This window comes from Hirundo rustica, chromosome 4, assembly GCF_015227805.2.
Source record: "Hirundo rustica isolate bHirRus1 chromosome 4, bHirRus1.pri.v3, whole genome shotgun sequence".
Lineage (NCBI taxonomy): Eukaryota > Metazoa > Chordata > Aves > Passeriformes > Hirundinidae > Hirundo > Hirundo rustica.
In genome coordinates this window covers 14,362,565-14,383,568 of record NC_053453.1, presented here as the reverse complement: position 1 = coordinate 14,383,568, position 21,004 = coordinate 14,362,565, and the positions used below count along the sequence as shown (strand labels likewise).

Below are 21,004 nucleotides of genomic sequence, written 5' to 3'. Positions count from 1 at the left end.
AAACAAAGAGGGAATGGGAAGGATTGGCTCTGCCAAGTCACAGCTGCCGTAAGTAATGCCCAGGTTTCGTGCTGAGAGCATGTGATGAAAGGGAATTTCACATTTCTTGTTACCCACACAGCATCTCAACTGCTGACAAGAACTGCTTCCGCCCAGCCTAAAGCTCTGTACTTCAAGCCACTTTCACCTCCAACTCTGAGTTTGTCCTTGGCCACAGCTCCAAAGTCACCGCTTCTCTCTACAGGTTGTGTGATAATTTTTCAAACTTAATGGACAGATTTTCACAAACAAATTGTTCAGTTCAGATCTACCATTTTACTGGGGGAAAAAGAATTAAAATTTAATAATAATCATCATCACGTATGTTACAGGGCTTGGAAAAAATACTGTATAAGCCTGCTTGTACACAATAAACTTGTGTCAAATATGTACAACTTGGTGACCAACAGATGTTTGAAGGTGGTTTTTTAAAAATATATTTTATTTTCAACGCACTCTTTTTACTTTAAAAGAAACAAGTTCAGCTATGATAACAGTACACTGCCTATGGAAAAGTGGTTGCTGAACATGCAAAACTTTCAAAAAGCCTGAGTCAGAGTTTCATTTCCCTTTCCAAGCACTACGAAACTGATAAAGGCAGTTTCCATAAACTCTCATTTAGAATGTTTTACAGAGCATAATATGAAATTATTTTGCTTATTAATTACAATTTTGTTCCTCTCAAGAGCTGTTTTAAGTTAATCACATTATTTCTGTATAGCACATACAACAGAGACAGCTGGTATAATGGGAGACTCACCTCACCTAGAGTGTTTGACTAGACTGGACTTCTGTTTAGTTGCTCTTCCAGTCTATATAAAAAGCATTTATATGTCACTGAAGTGTTTTACATGATGATTGTGCACACAGTACTATTGAAAACGTCTTGCAATATGAAGGAAGGTTAAAATGGTAAAATGAAGGGTCACTTCTGAAAAAAGAAAGTTATTGGAAGAATTTATGAAAACCTAATAAAAATCTCTAATGGATTATTATCTAAAAAGCAAGTGGATGTGCAACATAGAGTTTCTTTTGGTTTTATTAAACAAGCCTAAAGCCTAAGAGGAAAAGAAATATATAAACTGGACAGTTTACCTGCAACAATATACTGAAGGATGAAAACCTAACCAGGCAGCAGCCTTAATGTCAAGGAGTCATCAGAGAAAATTAGACATGTCAATTAACTTGTCAAATCTTCCCAATTATCCTGACAATACTACAAAGTCTACATCTGGAAAGAACATTAATGCAATAGTCCCTCCTTTAGTCAGACTTAAAACCCAGCTGGGTCTGAGAGTACTCAAGAAAAACTGAGACGACAAGTTACCGGCCATCCAAAAATAAATGCCACACGGCAGTCGGCTTGTGAGTTATGGTGCCCAACTGGAATTTCAGTCAAGAGTACAATAAAAGGTACTCTCCGTCAGTAACTGCTGTGCAACTCGGATGACATTTACCATTGTGTCAGCTTGGGGTTTTGTTTTGTTTGTTGGGTTGTTGCTTTTTTGTTTTTGGTTTTTTTTTTTTTAAATACAGTATGTGATCTTCTGGATTTTGTTTTAAAATGCACAGCCAGAGAACACAATAGAAACATATACAACATTAAAAGTCAATGCCTGAATACAAATCACAAGAAAAATGTTAACCACCATTACTTCTTGCCAGTAGAACTTCTGTTTCTACTGGCTGAGAACAGATCTCAGCCATTATTTTCCAATGTTCAAAACAACAAACAATGCTCTAAGAAAACCTCATTTCAATGACCAGCTTATTTATTATAAATCTGTCATAAACTGTAAATACATTCAGTCATTAATTATAAATATCTATATGGCTGATGCTGAAAGAGTATTTACTTGTGGGGTAATTCACAGAAAAAGGTATTTATTCAATGATCTTAAAAAAATGAAAAGTTTATCTGCAGTCAGATATGTCAGATATTGTCCAATGTTCCTTATTCAGTATTTCATTTCAAAGAAGTTAAAAAACTGGAATTTGAAGACAAGTTTTTGAGTCTTGACCTTCACCACCCCTCTGGGGATTTCAGCTGCACACTCATGTTAAGCAGAAGTATCAAGTTGCTTCTGATGCTACAGTGAGGTGCTCACAGGTTTCAGCTCTGAAACTGCTCAACAACAGACCTGGTGATTAAACCTGACAGGAAATGCGCATTTCATTAAATTCCTGTCTGGTCTCAAACTCCAGAAATATGTCCTGATTTCTTCCCCAGTCCCACTCCTATTTTCTTTCATTCTCTCATTCACATTCAGCACAATTTTTTTTTTCACTTTTTGTATTAATTGTTCTAATATTCTTATCTTCAAACCCTAAATTTCCACTTGTTACATAACTTCTTCCCGTAGTCTTTTGTATTTGTCTTCTTTTATCCAGCTTTTTTTCCCTCTCTCATTATTCTGAGTTTTTTTCTTCTCCATGTACTATTTTATTCCCCTCCCTATTTCTTTCCTGATGAAAAAGATGCTTCTTTTTATCATCCTTTTTTCTGGTTCTTTTGTTTGTTTGCATAAATTAAAAAAGCAACACTGTTAGAACTCAAAAGCATCTGAGGACCAAACTTTTAGGAAGTTAAGCAAGATATCTCAGAAATAAAATAAACATTTTATTAAATAGGAATAACAGATCATATACACTTGCAAATACCTTAGCAAAAATGCTGAAGGCCATATGCTCTCTCTGTTGACACATTATACCACTTTCCTGTTGCAGAAAGCATTTCTAACACAATGTGAAAAGATAATGGCAAATTACAAAATTAGCATATCAAACTTAGTGTTTCAACTGCAGAACAAAGTATTTTGTCCGGCTTTCATCAAGTCCACTTAAAGTATTGTGAGAGGAAGAATAATCAAGATGATACAGCTGTCTCTTCAATCTTATCTCAGATTTATAGTCTTGAGGGCACAGGCAATCTTTGGGAACAGACATCAAACCTCTCAAAGAGCAGCAGAATCTCCAGCGCAGGTCATACCACCTGCAAGCAATTCTGACAAGACAATACTGAACTCCCTCCAATTATGGCTAAATTACTGCCTAGTATTCAAGATAACTTGGGATTTTTTTCAAAACCTTTCTTCCCCATGGTTTAGAGGTTTTTTACTGCCACGAGGCTGCACATTACCAGAAATGTTTTCAGAAGTCCTAGTTCTGTGAGAACATGAGCACAGAGATAAAATATGCATTGATGGTTTTCACTACATAATGTGAAACAGTTCAAATCCTTCAAGTCCCCTCTTCCTCCCACCCCCCAAAAATGGAACTTCTTCCTTTTTTTAAAAAACATGTTTTTTTTTTAATAAGAAACTGATAGGAAAAATTAATTTCAAGTTTTACCTCAAAATGGTCCTTTTTCCCCAAGTTTTAACTACAGGCAACTTTGGGCTTGAAAATATCTTAACATCACTGATTTAACAAAATTCTGGGACACATTACTACTAAAAAGCTAATTTGTAGTAACTACTCCCCTGGAATGTAACTTCTTTCACAAGGCCTTTCTCAGTCTCCTGCCAACCAGATTTGGGCCCCAGGCTTGAAACAGTGAGCTTCTGTTTTTGAGATGAGAAAACACTAGAATGATAAGAAACTGAGAAGTTAAACCATTTCAGACCTGCTCACACCAGTGTGAGAGATGCTTGTCTAAAATTGTATGACTTTAACAGGTCAGTTAAGCCGGAAAAAGCCGTGACAAAAAGGAAAAATTTGTTCTGCGTCAGGCACTCCATCAGACAGCAGTGATATCCCCGTTCTTAGGAAAAAAAAAAGGAATCAAAGCAATAGGTCACTGAGCTTTATTCTTTTGCAGACTAAATTTATCATGCTAGAGTTTGTTCCTGTGACAGTCACAATCTCCTTAGCCTATTTTTACATTTTGCTTCTCTTTTAGATCCACCTCCTCAATGCAGAGGTTGCTCCACATACTGCTCTCACCAACTCAGTAACATCCTGTTCTTGATGAGTTTCTGGTTCCTCATGGCTGCATGTTATACACATACATGTGTATAACAAATGCGATTCAATTATGATATGAAACTATTTCTGTGCAAAAACCAGATCAGTTTATTGCACAATGAAAAGAGCTGAGCACAGCCTTCAACAATTCTTACAGAAATTCTTCTGGTTTTCCTCTCCCCATCCTAAAAAGAATTTCAACTATACATGGACTTCATTGCTCTCACTGACTTCACTACTGATATCCAATTTTTAACCAGAAAATTTATACCAGATTACTGAATTACTAAGCATGGAAGCTTTAGATTTTTATCTCCGTGTGTTACTTGTAGGTAATTCTCATTTTCTAGCATCTCTTCTTCTACTGAGTACACTCAGTGACTATTTTTAGACCTCTGTAAAATTCCTCTAATACCCATAATTTTTAATTCAAGCTTTCCTTTTCTAAAATTGAAGTTACTCAGTAAAGCATACACAAACAGGGGAAGTATTAAATCATTCTACAATTGTGTTATTTTTAATATTTTCCTGTCCCTTTGTGATTTGATTATGGGGGTTTAAATGAGCTTTTCACATACATAGAAATTCACTCTGATGGCCTCGCTTTTCTTACCATAAAATGCAAGATTAAACGAATTATTTTATAGCAGAAAGAGCAGAAAATCTCAAGTCAGAAGATTAGAACAAGTCAGGGCCATGCTAAGTTAACTGTTCAGAGAGCAATCAGAGGCTGAATTCTCTGCCATGGAAAGCCAGGCACCTGCAAGCCTGGGTCATCAGCCTCTTCTTCCATGGCCTAAAAAGGGCCAATAAAAAAGGATTTACAGTAGCAGCAAAGGTACAGTGAATATCCACCGTCAAAATACTTTTCATGTCTCTTTTTGAGAAATCACTGAAGGAAAGTCCACACAATACTAGACCCTCCAACCATAACCAATGCCTGCTTTCATGCTGCAAGAGAACAGCAATCCCAGAATGACACAACTAAATGTTATGAAGAGAAAACTAGTGCTTAGAGAGTTAATACAATCTGACAGTTCCTTAAGGTACCATCTAATCACAGCATTAAAAGGCAAACACCAATTCCTATGTAAGCAAACCATCAACAGACAAGCTGCTTACTTGTATTTGAAAAATGTCCTTTCACAGGAGAATGCTTGTCTTGCACACCGGATAACTAAAACTTTAGTTATACTGGAATACTAAAAGAGACTGGATTTGCAAATGGTTGACAATCCAGTCCTTTAACAACACTGCCTTCATGTGTTTATTATAGGCATTTTAATATTTTTAAGCAAAGATTCAGCCACATTTTATAGTTGTAATTCTGTCCTCCTACACATCCACAAGCAAATTAGGTCAATTCCAATTTGTAAAACCTCCTACACAGAAAGGAGTTTGAAATTTTAAAACATAGTAAGTTTAAAATAAACAAAGTCAACCTACCAGTGTCATAAGCCTTCTGAACTGTCAATTTTTTTGTTTTAGCCTAATAAGGCATCCCAAAGCAGTGAGAACCAAATTGCGAGAATGACTGTCCTTGGCCAGAGACTGCATACACACCACATTTCATAACATTTTAATAATGTTTATTATGTAAGTTTCCCTAATTAACTTCTAAATGTATTTCTCTATTTGGCATCTGTAACATCCTGTGGCAATGAGTTTCAATATGTAATTATGTGTTGCATGAAAAAATGCTTATTTTAAACCTACTGCTGGGTAAGAGCTAGGAGTCATCAAAAATGTGTTGGAAGAAATGATGAATAACCATGCTCTTCCCATCCTCTCCATAACATTAGTAGCTTTATATACCTCTTGCATTTCTTCTGACCTCATTTTTTTCCAAGCTGCAGAGTTCTGATCCTACTGTTCAAACACAGATATCTCTCTCCCCACACATAACCTGGTTTGCTCTTATTAAAAGAAAGGACATCTGCAACTGTTTGTACTATTCCAGATTGGCCATGGATGTCATCATGATGTTTGTATAGAACGATAACGCAATTGCAAGCCCTCTTTTTTGAGTAGTAACAATTTAGACCGCCGTGCATGTTAGTTACCCAGTTCCCTCCTGCAGGCATTATTGAATAACATTGAATAGCTAATGCACTTACCATTCCACTAATTTGTTATCTTGCATTATCTTCCCACAACTGTTCATGTTCACAGATTTGGGGGACCTTCACATTGTGAATGCTGTATGAATACAAGCTGCTATTTTGTTGTTTAGCCCCTTTTGCAGATTTATTAAAGCAACAAAGATCTTCATACAGATCATTGTAGGAGTCTATTTTTAGTTTGTGATAACTGATCTTCTATTCTCACCCTTTTTTTTTTCCTATCTTAAATAGTTATTTACCTGACAGGACTTCTCACTTACCTTTGTGACTATGTGATTTCTCCAATAAACTTTGGCTGCAGCTGTCATGGTTGCTTAGGATGGTTAATTCATGTGGGATTTACAGTTCTGACACAACCATGGACTCACATCTGAACAAGCTATAATCTGTCTACAAGAATCATGTTGGCTCTTCTTTGTTGTTTAATATTGTACATGTATGTGTTTCATTTTTCACATTTATAAACACACATCTTATTTAATTCTACATAGAATAAAGACACAAATAAAACTTTCTGGGCCGTAGCTTCACGTAAATTATGCTACATTTCCAAATTCAGTGATTATGGATGCAAATTACTTCAGACCTGTTGAGTATGCCCTGATTAATTTGTTATTTTTTAATCAGCTTGCTCTAGAAATTTTCCCCTAATACCTGAGTGTCAAGCAGACCACCTGAGACATCTTAAGTAGGTTCTACTGCAAAAAAGCTTCTCTATACCCTCTATAATTAACACAAATGCAAAAAGTATCTTTGTGAGATTTGGTGCTAAACACTTATCTTCTGCTAGTGTCCTCCCAATGTCTGGATCTTTACTGGGCCTGGAGACTGTTAGGTTTCTTGTTTTGAATGTGTCAGAAAAATTTATCAAAGCTCTTTCTGCGCCTGCCTTCTGGCTTTCACACATAAGTTACAAGATTTGTGTCCAAGCGTTTCCCACACTGGCTTACAATTCCTATTTTATGAAGTCTTTCTTTACCTGTTACAGATTTCCCTCCTTTGCAGTTTAATAATACTGAGTCTGGGGCATTTTTTTCTTCCAGTATGACAGATGGCAGTGTTTATGCTAACATTTAAGGCAGCTCTTGATACCACTAAAAGCCTTATCCTTTTAGCTGTTCCTTTTAACAATTTCCTAAGATGCATGCTCCCTTAGTTTTCCCAGTAAAACGTTATAGCAACATATTTTATACTTGCTCTTAAAACAATACATCAACCATATTCATTACGATTAGTCCTGTAGGGCAGCCCAACAATAATTTCATCTTAAACAAGGTCTTACGCATTGCACATTTGTCAAGAGTTACTCCTGTTATGAGCTGACAGCTTGTCAGAAAACCCAATACATCATCCTTCACTTCCACATTTACTGAGTCCTCATACACATAACAAACCCATGTAAAAGCAGGAAATGTTTCTTGCCTCTGCATCCTTTAACACTTCACAGCGATGTTCCACCTCATTAACATGGTTAGTCTATTCCTCACCTTATTGATATCTCTTAGCACAAAAATTCAAACCATAAATGTGCTTTCTTGTCCAGACATACATAGCCTTGACCAGAAACTCTAAAACAATAATGCATCTCTCACACAGTTTGTATTCTCATGTCTATGAAAATGTTTATCCCTACACCAACATCCTCTTACCAACTTACTGTGATGCCAAATATGTCAACATCTGGATTTCAAACCAGCATTCCAGCTCTCACACTCAATTTTTCACCTTTCAAACTTTGTCCAGAAGACCATCTGTCACTGCTAATGGTCTAACTGATTTTTCTCTAATACTTTATAAAAAGAAGCAATTGGGAAATACATACATGACGGTGTTAATCCCTGACAGTTGTTGAAACATCTGCAGACCACAACCCACAATTAAGGCTCTTCGAGTTGGAGGGTATGTTAGCATTCTGCAGATCACAGGTCCAGCTTAAAAAAAAACACAAGACAACAACAAAAGAATATATAATAGTTCTTAAGTGATCACTATCAAGACAATGTTGCCAGGCATACCTGACTTTGCACCTTAGTTTCAAGCAAACTTGTATTATTTCAAATATTTTTGAACAATTTGGTTATTTCAGTTCTGCTTTTCTGCACTGTACTACAAAGAGGATCATCAGGAAGCCCAAGCAAAAAAATTATGCCATTTTTGTACAGTGTCTGCTACTGGTGTGAAATGTACACTCTCCTTATATCACACTAACAAATCACACATAAGCTGTGACTGAATGTACTCAAAAGTTATCACAAAATATTGCTATTGTTTCCTTTCTAAAAGCTTCTATTGTTGAGAGGTTATTTCAGAAATGCCACTACTCACTGCTTGGGTCTGGAGATTGGAGATGAAGTGTTTTCCTTAGACCCCAAAAGACCCAATCTCCACAAACCAGCTGTGGGTGTGGGTACTTTGAAGGTACTGGATAGATCTGTTCTGCATGGCTCAAAGGCCAGCAGAGGGAACAGAAATTAATTACCTTTATTCTATACTTTTGATAGCAATGGCATGAGGCTGAATTTTAGATTCTTCCAATGAGGGAAAAAAAAAAGCACAAAAAGCTACAGGATAATAGGCAAAAATTTTAAATCCCCGACTACAGTGTTTACTTGAACTTCTCTCTGCCCAGAGTAGTGCTTTTTCACTAGTATAGTCTGGTGAAAAAATCTGTTTTATACATCTTGTCACATCTGGTATACTCACTCTGAACATCTAATCACAATATGAATCAGTCAAAATATTTGCCATCAAAGAAAATAAAAAAGAGAGGTGAAGAGGATCTCCATTTTTATATTTTCAGTGTTTCCTGAACATACAGAGAATATTAGAAGTATTGATTCAGTAAAAAACTCTATACTACTCCATTAGTGAAGAACAATTCACATGCAGGATTTCAGCTTCAGAAAGCTGAAAGGTATGAAGAGTTTTAAGAGTTGGAGTCAAGAAGAGGGTTTAGATAACACTTTCTTCATTTAAATATAATCAGATCTGCCTAAGAAAAACTTGCTTTGATTTAAAATTATGGTATTTCTAATTCATATGTCAATTATATCATCATTTAACTTTGCTTCTTTAATAGCAGCATAGAGCCTGACAAATTTTCTAGCTGGTTTCCAAGTAACACTAACATTTGGATAGTACACAGTCCCACATGTCCTGCCATTCAGCCACATCATTACCTCAAAAAGTCTCCCAGTAAGATCAAGGGACAGATATAGTCAATCCATAGATCCCGTATGATATTCCCAGGAAACACTCATGACATCACTGGGCTGACAAGGGTTCCATACTCAAAGCAGCATTTCTTCATAGGAAAAGCAACAGAGCCAGCACTTGCTGCTGCCAGGGCTCAAATTTCACAAAGAAAAAAGATTTCCTAATTCATGTACCCACAGAGTTTGACTCACAAACAATAGCCCTAAGGTTTTCACACCCTGTGTGACACCTGAGCATGGAGTCTTTAGACTTAAAAATCTTATCTGGCAAGTGATTCTGCAGCATCTGTTGTAAATCCAGGCTGCTGAATGCCTATGAGAGATCTTTCATTCTTCATAAACTTTATAAAAGGCCCTTAACTGAGTTCTTTACTTTCAAGGTCCATTTTAGACAACCTACACCTTCAAGTCCACCATCAGTGATCCTGCTCATTGAAAAAGCTGGAACTCTACAGCAGGGACCGTTAGGAAAGGAAGCAGAAATGTCCTAAGGAACTGATGCAAGGCTTTTAATAATTCCTGAACCCCTCAGCTATTTGACAGAAGTTTATAAAACTTTATTCACAATACAGCATTGTACAGAACAATTGGGAAGAAGATGCAAAATGAATAGCGAGAAATTAAAGCAGCTGTTCTCAGACAATGGTTTGCAACTCCGAGGGAATAGTGAACTCTCAAGAGAGCTCCCTCATTCCAATCAGTTTGTGCATCTCAAGTGTAGCCTTGCAGAAATGTTAAGACCATGTAGTGAAGTTTAAACCTTTAAGTCAGAACTTTACACTTTAGACCTTTGGAACATTCAGTCAAGCTAAATTCAGTAAGTACTTGGAATTTTTCAAGACTTCTGATTAATTGTATCAGAAAAATGATGCTAAAAATTATCATACTCAAGCCAGTGCTTATAAAGTTTCACTCCAAATATGTACCATGGCAACCACCACATATCAATAGGCATACACAAAATTAAAGGATTTTCTTTCATAAAATTCACAGCCTTCAGGTTTACAAACCAATAAATGGAATGAAAGAAATAAAGAAACTGCTAATCTCTGTATTAAAGGAGCTTTACAAACTCAACTAAAAAGCCCAAAGGACTTTAACTGGGAGGTAACTGGTTCTAAAACAGCAAATGAGTGTGAAACTTTTTATTAAAACTATCTAGCTCTGAAACTAGCTATACTATATTTACATATTCTTATTAGTAATCCTTTCATGCATATTGTTAAGGTCAATTTTTACTATGTTTTTAAAAATAAACTTTAGGCATAATATAGATTTTAAGAACAGAAAATTGGTTTAAACTAAAAAATGAAAACCAAAACAAGTTTTCAGAATTAAATACATTTTTCTTCTGAAAATAAGCCTTCTGAAAATTTAAATGGTGCTTCAGTAGTTTCTTATAACCCTTAAATATGCAGCTAGTTATGAGAATAGATTAAAATAGCATTAAACAATAAAACCATTACAGCTTTAAAAAATGGAACAGCTTAACTGTCCACAGAACCAGAGGGAAATATATGATTTAAATATATGTCACTGAAAAAAAAAAAAATGGCTATTTTTACAAAGGACAAAATAGGTATTTGTCTCCAAAAAGTCTGGGCTTTTTTGTTAGTGATACTTCTGCCTTAATTGTTGTTGCTTTCTTCTCATCTAGAAGATTTAGACATATTCCTGCATCAGAATCACTTCATTTGCATTTGAGAAAACACCAAGAAGCTTGTTTTCCTTCTTCTAATCTATGAATAAAAATTAAGTCAGAATGATGAGACCTCCTAATGCCTTGATGAATTTAATGAGAATAGATTTTGTGTTGTTGTTTCTGATAATTACTTTAACTGAAGTAAACACATAATATTTACAAGGGTTCAAAACATGCTACAGCAAAGGGCAGCTGGAGCTTCTTCAGTGCAAAATGACAGCACAAGATAAAGAGCAATGGAAAAACAAGGATACTGCTGAAGGTGACATTACTTGAAGTGGTGATACACGAAGTGCATTGCTGGAATCCAAGTAGATATTTCACAGCATAAACTGTCTACCAAAATAGACATTCATCCTTTTAAGCAAAAAGCAAAAATAGAATTTGGAAGTTTAGCTTCACATCCCAAAAAACCCTTACTAGCTTACACTGAGTTAAACAGGGAAGGAGAAGCTGTTCTTGTCAAAATATTACTTCTGAAGTGAGTGATGCTCTTCAAACACTATATTTTATGACTGAAACTTACATTTTATCTGAAACTTATAAAGGCAGCTTCCTATATTTTAGCAGTTATCCTTGTTACTAGGCATAACCCACAAGATTGGCTTGGAAACTATTAATCACCCGGTAAGGCATTTTGATTTTTGTCTGTATGAGCAAAATGGATTGGAAGGTAATCACAGGAGCTTGAGTATAATCCACAGCCAACTAAAAGATGATTTTCAAAGGCAACACAACAAAAACACTAGTTCTAAAAGGAGCTTATATAAGGAAAGCTAAAAAGTAGAAAAATGGGTATTAATGAAGTCTTAATATCTCCTTTCTAAAATGAATGGTATTACTGCCAGAAAAAAAGAAACTGTAGCACAGACATAAAGCCAACCTAAAAAATCCCACAGCAAGGCAGGCAGACATCTGGTGCCTGGAAACCTTGTGATTTGCCATCCCTCAAATTATTAGAATAACTGGATAGATTTCACAGCCAGGAATCTATGGTTAGAGATTGGGCCCTGCCAAAGTCATTTGCAGGTTCAAACATTCTTCTGCCAGCTAATCTAGGTAACAGCTTGTAGCAACAGCTTAAAACCTTACAGGGCTCCTGCCAGCTTTTTGTACTCTTTGCATTTCCAAAAAGACAGGTTTAGCCAAGCAACAACACAGTCACTCGTCAGTTTAGCATCAATTAAGCTAAAGATTCAGATTAGTTTTCTGGATCTTTCTTGTTCAAATGCCCTCTCTTCCACTCAGATAAATCTTCAAGGAACTGGGGCAGCAGGGACCAAAAAAAAGAAATTTTAGGCTGGTGATCTCAATAACAGAGGACAAATATGGGAATAATTTCTGGTTTTCTCCTCCTAACAAAATGACAGCTTCCAGTCCAGCTTTCCATCATCTGCAGAACGTTCCTGCAGAATCTTCCCTCACCTATGACTCCTACTCTAAAGCACTTACAGCTAGCTTTTATTTCCTGGGTATGAATAATATACTAAAACCAGCACCCTTTTCCTTCCCTTGCCTATTACATGATTATTTCCTGTAAGTATCAACTTCATTAATTTTTCCTTTCTATAAAATTGAACAAATCAAAAGAAAATTGAATTTGTTTTAAGATCAAAACTGAATTAATTATCCCGTGAAGATACAAAACAATTTTACTTAAGTACCATGCTCTTCCTCACTATCTTATGCTTCCAGCACTGGAAGAGACTTCCTACCTCATACAGTTTGTTAACCCTTTGAGAAAGCTTGAGACTTTTTCCTTTTCTTTTTTTTAACAGCACAGATCCCCGTCAGGCACAGAAGAAAGACTGTCAGCTGGCCTAACAGCTGTGTCTTAGCATTTTTCAGCTTTCCAAAGCAAAACTATCCAATGGTATGCACACAGACTGGAAGAAGTACTCACTGGGATCAGCCCTGCTGAGAAGGACTTTGGGATTCTCCTGGATGAAAAGCTGGACGGGACCCGGCATTATGAGCACACAGCCCAAAAAGCCAAAGGTGTCCTGGGCTCAATCAGGAGCAGCATGGCAGAAGGGTGAGGGAGGGGATTCTGCCCTTCTACTCTACCCTCATGAGACCCCACCTGAAGTGCTGTGTCCAGCTCCGGGGTCCCCAGCACAAGACAAACACTGAAGCACAGCAGGTCCAAAGGAGCAGGAGGAGGAGGGCACGAAGATGACCAGAGAGCTGGAGCACTTCTACAAAGGCAGGCTAAGAAAGATGGGGATGTTCAGGATGTTCAGATGTTCTTCTCTAGAACAGAGCTCTGGGGAGATGTTACTGCAACCTTTTAGTACCTAACAGCTTATAAAAAACAGAGAGGGATTTTTTTGCATGAGCAGACAGTGATAGGACTAAGAGGAATGGTTTTAAACTAAAAGGAGAGAGATTAGGGAGAGACATAAGGAAGAAATATTTTACTGTGAGGGTGGTGAGACACTGAAATGGGGTTGCCCAAAGAAGCTGAGGATGACCCGTTCCTGGAAATGTGCAAGGCCAGGTTGGATGGGGCTTTGGGCAACCTGGTCTTATGGAAGATTCCCTGCCCATGCCAGAGGGATTGGGACTAAATGATCTTTGAAGTCCTTCCAACTCAAACCATTTTGTGATTCTATTCTAACCAGACAGCCTGGTAAAAAACCAAATAAAAGCTAATTAGATATAACCACCTAGAGAATTATGTTGTGCAAGGAGGTTTTCCATGCCTAGATGAACTGGAAGGGCTTTTTTTGTTTGCTCAGAAAACCTGTATTTCAAATAAATGGTCTCCCTAAATGATCTTTTTAATCATTGTGAAAAGAAACCCTAATATAGATTTTTTTTTTTTTTTTACAGCAAGTTGAGTTAGTCTTTGGGAGTTCCGAAAATAAAGACATTTTCTTTTATCTATAAAAGGAAAAAATCTTTTCTTTGATACCACTTTCTTTGATATAAAGCTTTGGTGATGGAAAATCTATATGACAGTACTTGCACAAAGGCAGCAGCAATTAATAACAGCTCTGAATAGAGCAAGAAGCAGTAGCAAGTAAGAAAGCAAAAAAAAAGGACTGCATTTTGGCACTGTACGACTTGTTCTCTATAGAAAACAGAATCTGCTGTAATGAAGTCCTTTAAAACTAGAGAAATCTCAACAAAACAGACAACAAAGAATGGCCATTTACATGATGCCAGAGAGAGCTGAGAGAAGCAGCCACAATGACCAATAAGAATCTGCACTGGGGAAAAGGGACCCCCTGACTGTGATACTGTCAGACCTGTGGAGTGGGGGAATGAGCAAGAGGGAGGTGTTCCTGTTTCATTGATAAGAAAACTGGGATGGGAACAGAAAAAAGCGAGGATTACATTGTGATTTCTTTCTAGCTTTGGAAAGTACCTTAGAAATAAGGCAACAGACACTAAGGCACACTTGTGCGGAGCTGCAACCTGCAAATCAGCATTTCTTTTCAGGGTCTGCTCCAGAACTCCTGCCTTACATAGCAAGCAGTTATGTGACCCTCACTTAAAGCTGCAGAAAGCGGAGGAGGAAAGGTAAGATGATGGAGGAGCATTATACAGGCACCAACCAAAATGAGCCAAGTGTTGTAACAGCCTGAAGAGCTTCCCACCTCACTCTCTAACCAAGTAGTGAAGTGCAGGGCAGAACATTTTGCACTCTGGAATTAGAAGGCTTTTTTCTTTCATTTTAAGTTGAGGAAAGAGATTTAACAGAAAACTGCAGTCAGGGCAGTTTCAGGAGTGCTATTTTTTAGGGGTGTGCATTGCTGCTGCTGTTCTTTTTCAATTAAAAGAGCACTAAAAAAGCTGATGACTCAAGAGCTCCCTCCAAGTCAGTAGTCTACTCTCAAGCTGATCTTCCCAGCTGTTACTGTATTAACACCTATATATAGATACTGTATTTTATTTTCTGGACAACACGCTTCAAGCCTTACAATTTTTGCAGTTTGTTTCTGCCAAAAATCTTGGTTTAGTGATATTATTTTGCCCCCTCTATCCCTTGTTTCTAAATGAAATATCTTTATTTCTGCCTGAAGCCAGTAGTTTAACAGTAAAAACATATTTCTACTTCTTGCCCTTCAAAAGAATGAGACACAAGAACCCATTCCCAGGAGGGAATGGGGAAAAAGAAAAGTTTAATAGAACTGAAAAAGGCGCCTCGAGGTCAATGAAAGTCTCCATGGGAATTTATGAACCTAATCAGTTGACTACTCTTATAGCTTTATTAATAGCGTATTTATTTTAGACCATCTCCTTAAAAATGTTTAAAAAACCAATTTATCTAGGGGCCTAAAAATTCCTCTCACTTTCTAAAAATCAGATGCTGTTAGCATAAGAGCTTCATTAAAAATAAAAGGAAAAAACTTAAAATAGTGATGAGATCCACATTTAAACAGATAATAAAACTTGCTTTGAAAGCAACAGAATTTTAGCACAGCTCAGCTAAATTCCAAAACCTAGAGAGAAGAAAAATAAAAAAGTCACTGTAAGTTAAAGTTAAGGTGTTTTACCTTTGGCTTCCTAAGAACAGAACAGCACCATCAATGAATACATAGTTGACAGCACAGCAAAACAGTGTGTAGCAGAAAATAGTACGTCTTAAGAGACTGCTTCAACTTTTTTATTTTAAGGAAAGCATTTGAACTTGAGCACAAAGTTGAGTTTCACTGAAGGCAGAGTGACAGAAACACACCTAAATATTTCACCAAACTGCAGCCTAAGATCACACCTTATCTCAAGGTACTAGCTAATTTGTTACATCTTAGTACTAACCATCTTCTATCAGAAACAGCAAGGGCTCTCAGGCAACCATTACCACACAACAACACCATGTTTTTCATCACAGAGGGTCAATCACATCCTGGAAGGAGGAGGAGCAGGAGCATTGTCAGCAGGTCAAGGAAACATTTCTTCCTCTACTCTGAGCTGCAAGCCCCATAGCAGGAGCAGGACATCACAGTGCTGCCTGAGCCTGGAGCAGAACCACCAAGGTGGATGGGCTGGAGCACACAACATACAAGCAGATGCTGAATCAGTTGAGCTGGTTCCACTTTGAAAGAGAAGTTAAAGGGAAAAGGTTCTGCTGTCTACAGATACCTCACAGAAAGGCAAGGAGAAAACAGACCCAGGCTCCTCAGAGGTATGCAACAGGTAAGCTGGGATGCAGAAAATTTGGACCAGATGTGAAGTCTGCTTATTTTGTAACATGGAAATGAAAAAAACACAGAAAGAGAGATGCAGACAGGTCACAGTCAAAAACTTCACTGATGAAGTTCCTATACAACCTGCTCTGATTTATTTTGTTTTGGTTAGGGATTGGATTAGAGAACCTTCAGAGGTCATCCACAAAATTCTTACATGAAACGTACAGCATTCCTAAGACCTATGATGGTACTAGCTATTACAGCCAGTACTAATGAAGAAGTAAGTTTGGCACTTTTCATGGTTATCTTAAACAAAGTGACTGAAAAGCATCCTTACATACAAATCCTGTAAAAATCTCCATGCTGCCAACAGCTGATGTTATGCAATTTCAGTACTAGGCTTCATTAATCAAGAACCCATCAGTCACACTTGATGACAGCTGTTACCCTGAATTTATAACCTCTACAGAAGAGACAGATCAATATCGAAAACAGCAAGTGTAGAATACTAAACTGATGACTTCCATAAGTGGTATGAAATATGACAAAGAAATATAGGAGAGCTTATTTCATCTTTTCAATATATAAAAGGGGCTTATGAGATAAATGGGGAGAGACACTGTACCAGGGTCTGCAGTGAAAGGACAAGAGGTGATGGTTTTAAACTAGAAGAGGATAAATTCTACTAGATATAAGAAATAAATTGTTTACTATTAGGGTGGTGAGGCAGTGGAACAGGTTGCCCAGAAAAGCTGTGGATAACCCATCCCTGGATGGGTTGGATGTAGGGTTGAACAACCTGGTCTAGTGGAAAGTGTCCTTGGCTATGGCAGGAGTTTGGAACTCGACCATCTCTAAAGATCCCTTCCAACCCAAACCATTCTACGACTGCTAAGTGCTGTACCGAGGGAGTTCTGGTCCCCTTTGCTTTCTCACACTCATCTCAAAATGAGGAATATGGTAGAAATAGAGAAAGATCATTAATAAATACTCATAATGGACAGGTCAAGGTCTCTCACATATTATGGAATAAATATGCAAGCAATCTTCATGTAAGGCAAATAGTCTTACATGAAGCGGAAAGCTTTTTGGCAATTTTCAGCATGATGAAGACAGAATGGCATTGCATAAAATGCCATCTTTATCAGCACTTTCCTTACACATTTAAAATATTTTAAAAGGCAAGTCTTTAAAAAGCTGCTGGAAGTCCAGCAGAGTGTGTAAGATAATAATCTATTTCCTCAGTTAAATATGCACCACCAGGAAGACACATGCAGGGCAAAGGCCTTTTCATGGCTTCTCTGCAGCCTCATAGATCTAGCAGATAGAAAGGAAGATCAGAAGGTTGTATTAAATTACTTAGAGACCTGAAACCCATTTTTCAAGAAGATACGGGAATTCTGAGATATTTCCTCTTAATTTAAGTGTAGTAGATTTTTATGGTGCTTTTAAATCCTTCCCAAGTTAACCGTTATCTAAAAGAAGCGACACTACCTGAAGTGAAACACGGTGCAGACAAACTTCAAACAACACTCTTCAACTTTCTGAGTGAAAGTATGTGGTCAGCAACTAGTGGTTACCAAAGAGCATTTCAGTGTCCCAAGAAACGTGGTTTTTCTAAATTTGAAGAAAAAATACCACTAGCATAGCTGGAATTTTAGATAACCTTTTTGGTTTCAGAGCCAGCTGTAGATTTCCCACCCATGATCAGCCATAAATATTACCTGTGGCGCAGAGAAGGGACAGAATTTTACTCAGATATGCATATCCTCTACAACGCACAGGAGCTACTTTTCCAGGATGTTTAACTACTTTCCAGAGGGAAACCAACTTGTTTCAAAAAACAGGTATTTGAAGGATATGCACTAAAATAAACAGAAAAAAGAAATCAAGTCCTAGGTCCTGTTTAACTTAAAAAAAGGGAGGGGACAATTACTTCACTTAGATTTTGTCAGGCTGCAGAGACTGATGAACGTAAAGGCAAAACTGCTTCATATCACCAGTGAATTACAACAGTCTGGCTGGCATTGGATTGGGTCAGGAAACAATGAAAGTTCATTTTCACTGTCAGATATAAGAAGCATCTGCATCTTTCTATGGATATGGAAAATATTTTCATGTTTCTCAGCAAAAGCATCATTACCTAACTGCCCTCTGCCAGCTGCCACCAACCTTTTGAGCAGGCTGAAAGGAAAAATTCTTGTAACTTGTAAACAAAAACATAGGAAGAGCAAAGCTGGAAAAAAACTGTGAAATTCAGGCTACCTATTGTTTTAGAGTGGATTTCCAAATACTTCCACTCACTGGCCTTGTATTTGCTGGCTTTCTCTGAGCTGTCACTTGGTCAGTCACTGAGAGGAATCACCACTGTTGATCATGCAGGTTCTGCAGCTAATCTGAGAAGAATCTGAATTCACTTCCTTTCTCCACCTGTAAACACCTTCATGCACCTTGTACCTACACAGCCATGTTGAAGACACCAGCAGACAAACACTGAAGAAGGAAAAAGCAAAATGTATCTGCAGTCATAAATGCATTTCTGCAAGTGTTTTGCCAGAGATAACTACCAGCCAACAAATGTGTGCAGTAATCACTGTTCAAGTATCTTAACAGTTATCTAAAGGGAATGGTGAATATTTAAAATCAAATATAGTGAAACTTGCAGAGTTACTAAGACACAATTTGATCTCTGCATCTGACACGCTAAACAACAAGCAAGCTACAACAGAAGTTTGGCCATTGCACGGTAACTTGGAGATGAGTTCCACCAGAAAGGAAAGTAATTCCCTTAGGGACAGAAAATACTGTGAAATCCTCCCATCCTTGGAGAAGGGCTAAGTTGGACAGGGGTAAGGGGAGGATACACATAACCCCAATTATGTGAATGCATTCAATTATCTTTCAGGTAACAACATGCCTGTACACTAAACAACACAACGTATTTTAACACAGAAGATCACTCATTTGTAAAGAGAATTCATTCCTCTGGGCATCACATAGTTTAGGAAGCAGTATGACTGTGTGCATCTCAGCAAGTAAGGCAGTGCAGTAGCAGGGATCACTAGGTCAAAGTTTTTTGAAGCTGAGGTCCAGAGATGTCCATGACATGTAATTTTAGGTTTTATGTCTAATTAGATTTAGGCCAGTCCCCTAAGTGGAATATTGCCATGCATGGACTGTTAGAAGCTGCCCTGAGACCCTATAATTGATTAAAACCTTCACATCACATTGATTCAAACCTTCACAAAAGAGTCTGAGCACATTGAGCAGACCTGTGGTTTAACGTCCCCCAGAGGAAGTTACTCCATGGGAACTGACACCACTTTCTGATCTGATCAAAAAGTACGTGGGGATGCAAAGAGACGCAAAGAGACTCAGTGCAGAGCTCCTCTGCTGCTCAGAGCCAAAATGCTAATGCAGAAGCAGTCAATGCATCTTCTAGTGATAGCAGCTGGAATGATTCTGTACAAAGCACACTAGGAAAAAAGCAATTATAAGCTGCTCATATGAACTATTACATTTTAATTAAATTAATTTAGAAGAAATATAGGACAAAATTAATTCAGTATTTTGTAACATTAGCACGAGGTATTCAATCGTGCAGCAGCTCCCTGGAGGTCTGAGTTTTGGGGGTTTTTTCCTGTCTTTTCTTAGTTTCCTCCTCATTACTAGTTTTGCATGTTCAGGGTAAAACCTGAAAGCCACATCATGTCCTTCATCTTTACTGTTGGTAGCTTTTGACAAGAAACAGAAGAATACTTTTTTTCCTGCAGAACATTTTTTTTTTTTTTTTCCCCAAAAGAATTGTAAGGTCCTATTCTCCTTATCAGGGCTGTACATCTTTTTAAACAGGCCTAGTAAATAGTGATAGAAAATATGGGGGTTGGGGCAGCAACACCAGAAAAATTAAGACAGGTTCTGAGAGCTGGTTATGTTCTATGCCATCTTCTTTCATCCTTGATTTTCAGGGACAACCAACATCCAACTAGGGAAAAAAACCTATAATTTTAGTATAGGTTCCTCAGAAGAGATTGAATAAACTGGCTTTTACTTCTTAAAATTGGTTTAAAGAAGTGTATACCACATTGCTACTGAAAGCTTTTGGAAACCAAAAGTATGCTTTCATTGAAAAAAAAAAAAAAATCTTTTCCAACAGAAACACATTTAGGTACACATTATTATTACAAAGCCAACAGCAAGGTGAACACTGAAGAGATTAGCATATCAGTCTTACTGCAATGTGTCTTGATAGTCCCAGCTCCAGGGAAGACCACTATTTTAGTACATTTTAAATGTAATAGTTTCAGATACAAACCTTCATATCAAATATAAATTATTCTACTTTCTCCTTCTCAGCGACAACACCAGATTTTCTTCTGTCAGACCTGCATACACCTTCTGACTATTTCAATGCAAGTCTCAAGGAAGGCATCCCACCCTCGCTGTCCCCTGCAGCATCCCAGCTTCATTCCAGCTCACATCCCCCTTCCCAGCTGCACCCTGCACACCACTGCAGTTCATGCAGCCTCAGCTCCTGTGTGTCTCCTGCTTCCCTCATCAGTCAGTGCTTAGAAATACCACGGGAAAGGGAACTCCCTATTGGCTTTAGATAATGATGACTTCAATTAACAGCAACTGACTGAAGATGACACTCTTAAGTTTTTCCATACTGCAAACCATCCTTTGCAGTATTAAGAAAATCTCACAAAACTTCTCAAGAAGCTGAGCAAGAGCCAGCACTGAACTGGGACAAAACAAAGCAGCAACTTGTAATTTCAAGTGATAGTTTTGAAGAAAAATATTTGCTGCTGTCACATGAGA

The 21,004-nt window shown here is 37.5% G+C and overlaps 1 protein-coding gene across 1 annotated transcript in view; it reads right to left on the bottom strand.

Annotated features, from left to right (window-relative positions):
* SLC2A13 (solute carrier family 2 member 13) overlaps nucleotides 1-21,004 on the bottom strand; it is a 149,724-nt gene that overhangs the window by 71,599 nt on the left and 57,121 nt on the right. The window contains exon 4 of the mRNA XM_040062552.1: nucleotides 7,951-8,059. Coding sequence (XP_039918486.1) covers nucleotides 7,951-8,059 — 109 coding nt within the window. The remainder of the gene's footprint in view (nucleotides 1-7,950; nucleotides 8,060-21,004) is intronic.